This window comes from Anopheles marshallii, chromosome 2, assembly GCF_943734725.1.
Source record: "Anopheles marshallii chromosome 2, idAnoMarsDA_429_01, whole genome shotgun sequence".
Taxonomy (NCBI): domain Eukaryota; kingdom Metazoa; phylum Arthropoda; class Insecta; order Diptera; family Culicidae; genus Anopheles; species Anopheles marshallii.
Window position 1 is genome coordinate 26,356,845 of NC_071326.1, and position 3,042 is coordinate 26,359,886.

The 3,042-nt window shown below is 49.4% G+C and overlaps 1 protein-coding gene across 1 annotated transcript; it reads right to left on the reverse strand.

Annotated features, from left to right (window-relative positions):
* Positions 1-274: 274 nt before the first annotated feature.
* LOC128709035 (adipocyte plasma membrane-associated protein Hemomucin-like) lies at positions 275-2,585 on the reverse strand. Its single transcript, XM_053804019.1, has 2 exons — positions 2,273-2,585; positions 275-1,308 (listed from the first exon to the last, which is right to left on the reverse strand). Exons 1-2 carry the CDS (start codon positions 2,583-2,585, stop codon positions 275-277), a joined length of 1,347 nt encoding a protein of 448 aa, XP_053659994.1.
* Positions 2,586-3,042: the final 457 nt, after the last annotated feature.

Sequence of the window (3,042 nt, forward strand, 5' to 3'; positions counted from 1 at the left end):
TTGTGCCGAGCAGCAACAGCAGAAGAACAAATCCAGCAAACGTAACAAGAGAGAGAGAGAGAGAGAGAAAGAAAGCGATCGGTAGATCACGCGAATGGAAGGGCGGAAGAGCGTGTTCGTGTCACAAGCAGCCCCACAACCCACAACAAACAACAAACTGATATTTATAAAACTAAAGGCAAACGAAAACTTAAATAAATGTAAATTGTACTGGTTCGAGTTTTATTCACGGTGGTGTGCTCTTCCAGACACCAATCGGCGGCGAGCCGCCCTTTTACAGTTCCTCTTTCGGCGGAGCACCGGTCGAGGCAGGCTTTGCCGACGTTGGTCCAGCCGGTGCAGGTTGTCTTTTCAGGGTGGCCAATGTGTCCGGCGTTAGCTTCACGCGTCCCAACCACTGATTGACCGGCGATCCCAGCAGTAGATGCTCGGTACCAATCGGAACCGCTTGCGAGATGACGTGGCTGGAGGTGTCATCGTTGTGCAGTGCCAGCACAATGTTGCCCTCCCAATCCATGCGCAGTACCGTGCCACGGTCCGGAAACAGGGCAACCAGCCCGCCCAGATGTCCAACGTGATGCGTTACCCAGAGCGCAATGTCGCTGCCGGTCGCGCCGTACCAGAGGCGGAACGGTGCCTCAACCAGCACGAACAAACGCACCAACAGTCGGCGTAGATTCGGGAACGGGGCCAACATTGCGATGAACGATGGGTTGCTGTCGTCGGCCGCGATTACCAGCCCGACCCAGAATCCGTGCGCATCACCGTTGAGATTATCGACCGCCCCCGGAAGCCCGTCAATGAAGACGTCGTGCGTGCCGGCTTTCGGACCCTTCAGGTAGTACCGGCGGATCAGCTGACCGCCGAGCTCCCCGACCAGCACGAAGCTTTCGTCCGGGCTGAGCGCCACCCCGTTGGCGCCATAAACTTCGTCGATCAGTACGCGGCTTTTACCCTCGACGCGGGAGTAGTGCAGCAGCCGGCCGGACGGGTTGCACAGTAACGCCTGGATGGCGTCTTCGAAGATAAAGTCGGACGCGGTATCGGACCAGTAGAAATCGCCATTGCGTGCCACCGCTACACCGTTCGGGATGTTCGGCTGACGGGTGGTGATCGACCGGGGGGCCGATTTACCGGTGCCATCCTCGATGATGGCGTTCGCTTTGGGGACGAGCAGCTTTTTCTCGCCCGTCTTGATGTGCACCTGCCAGATGCCGAGGTACGGGTCGGCCACTATGAGGTTATTTCCCTTGGTATCGAAATCAATCCCTAGCGGTCGTCCGCAGATACGCTCCGAGTAGGTACCGACTGTTGGACAGGAAGAGAGAACACACGTGGAATAGAATTCTTCTACGGGGATGCTACGATTTGCATATCATTGAAGGTGCTCGCATGGACAATGAATATAGTGTTGTGCTTAATGAATCTTTTGAGAAGAGTCGTTAATACTAATCTCTAGTGCGGAGTCATTCAAATCTGAAATCGACTCTCAAAAGATTCATGAATCTTCAGATTCTTGGAAAAGATTCATGAAAGATTCAGATTCATGAATCCGGTGGTTAGACACTTATGGGAGAGGGTTTGGGGTAGTGATGTGCACAATGATTCAGTACGAATGAATGATTTAAATCTTTCTAGGGAATGATTTGATTCAAATCTCCAAGAAGAATATTTATAACTCTTTGTGATTAAACTTTTTCACAAAGAATTAAATAATTTAAAATAATTAAGATTTAACTCTTCACGGCGAGCTTCAACTCACGAATCTTGTGGGAGTTAACTCGGGATTTGATTCTTTACGTCGACCGTTAACATCGACTGACGATTTAAATCGTGAGTTAACTCTTTTGAGAGTTAACTCGCGATTAAATCATTTACGGTGACTAAATCGCGAGTTAACTTCCACAAGAGTTAATTGAATCCCGCGAAGAATTGAATCGCGAGTTAACTCACGATTTAAATCATGAGATCTTATTTAAAATTATTGACATCTTCAAGAGTGAGTTTAAGAGTTAAATCTTCATTCTAACTCTTTACCTCGGATTTAAATCCTTGAAACGAATTAAATTTCCCATCTCTAGTTTGGGGGGATGTTTGGAGGAAGCATGCCTGGCATGAGATCACAGGTGGCCATAAGTCGTAAATCTTTAACGATTCTAAGAGGATTCATGAATCTTTAAATTAGAGATCAAGATTCATTTACAGTCATGAATATGAATCAGATAGACCCAACCCAACACTAATACATGCAAGATATTTCTCGGTAACTTACCACACTCCGGACCCAGTTTGGCCACCGTTCGTACCGAGCCCTGATCGCCCAGCTCCAGAATCTTGCCACCATACACCGACACGTAGGTAACGTTACCACGCACAATAACGCTTTCGGGCTGCAGCAGGCCACCCTCGTGCAAGCGTTCGGCCCCGTTAAGCAACTGGTTCGGGGCCAACACCCCGGTGAGTGGTCGTACCGGTGCGATGGTAATCGGCCTAAACGGGAACACCGTTTTGGGTGGCAGTCCCGGCAGAATAGCGATCAGCATCAGCACCAAGCTGGTCATAAACAGTTTCCGCTTCAGGCCCATCTTCAACGCGCACGTTTGGAGCGAACTTTAACACTCGGCGAGTCTTTTTCACTGTCCTCCAGGTTACGTCCAACGCAAGCCTGTGTATGATCGGCGCGTTTGTAATTATTATTTTTAAAATCCGTTTCCAGCGACGAGTGCGTTGTGTAGGTGCAATGGCACGAACGCGAACGCGAGTGTTGTGTTCTCGAGTGCGAAGATATTTATTTCGAACGAATTACATCATCCGCACAACGGCGTAGGATAAATAATCCGAAACGCCAATCGGTACGACCGATTGGAAACCGAAAGCCGACGCACTGCACTTGAATACGCGAAATCAACGCGATGACGGACCGCGATGTAATGATTCCCCGACGAAAGGGATGGACGCTTTTTTTTTGTTTTTGGGTGGTCGATTAACGAACAACCTCAACCTACGATGTCTGGCCGCAATGTTATCGTGGTGGAGGTTAAG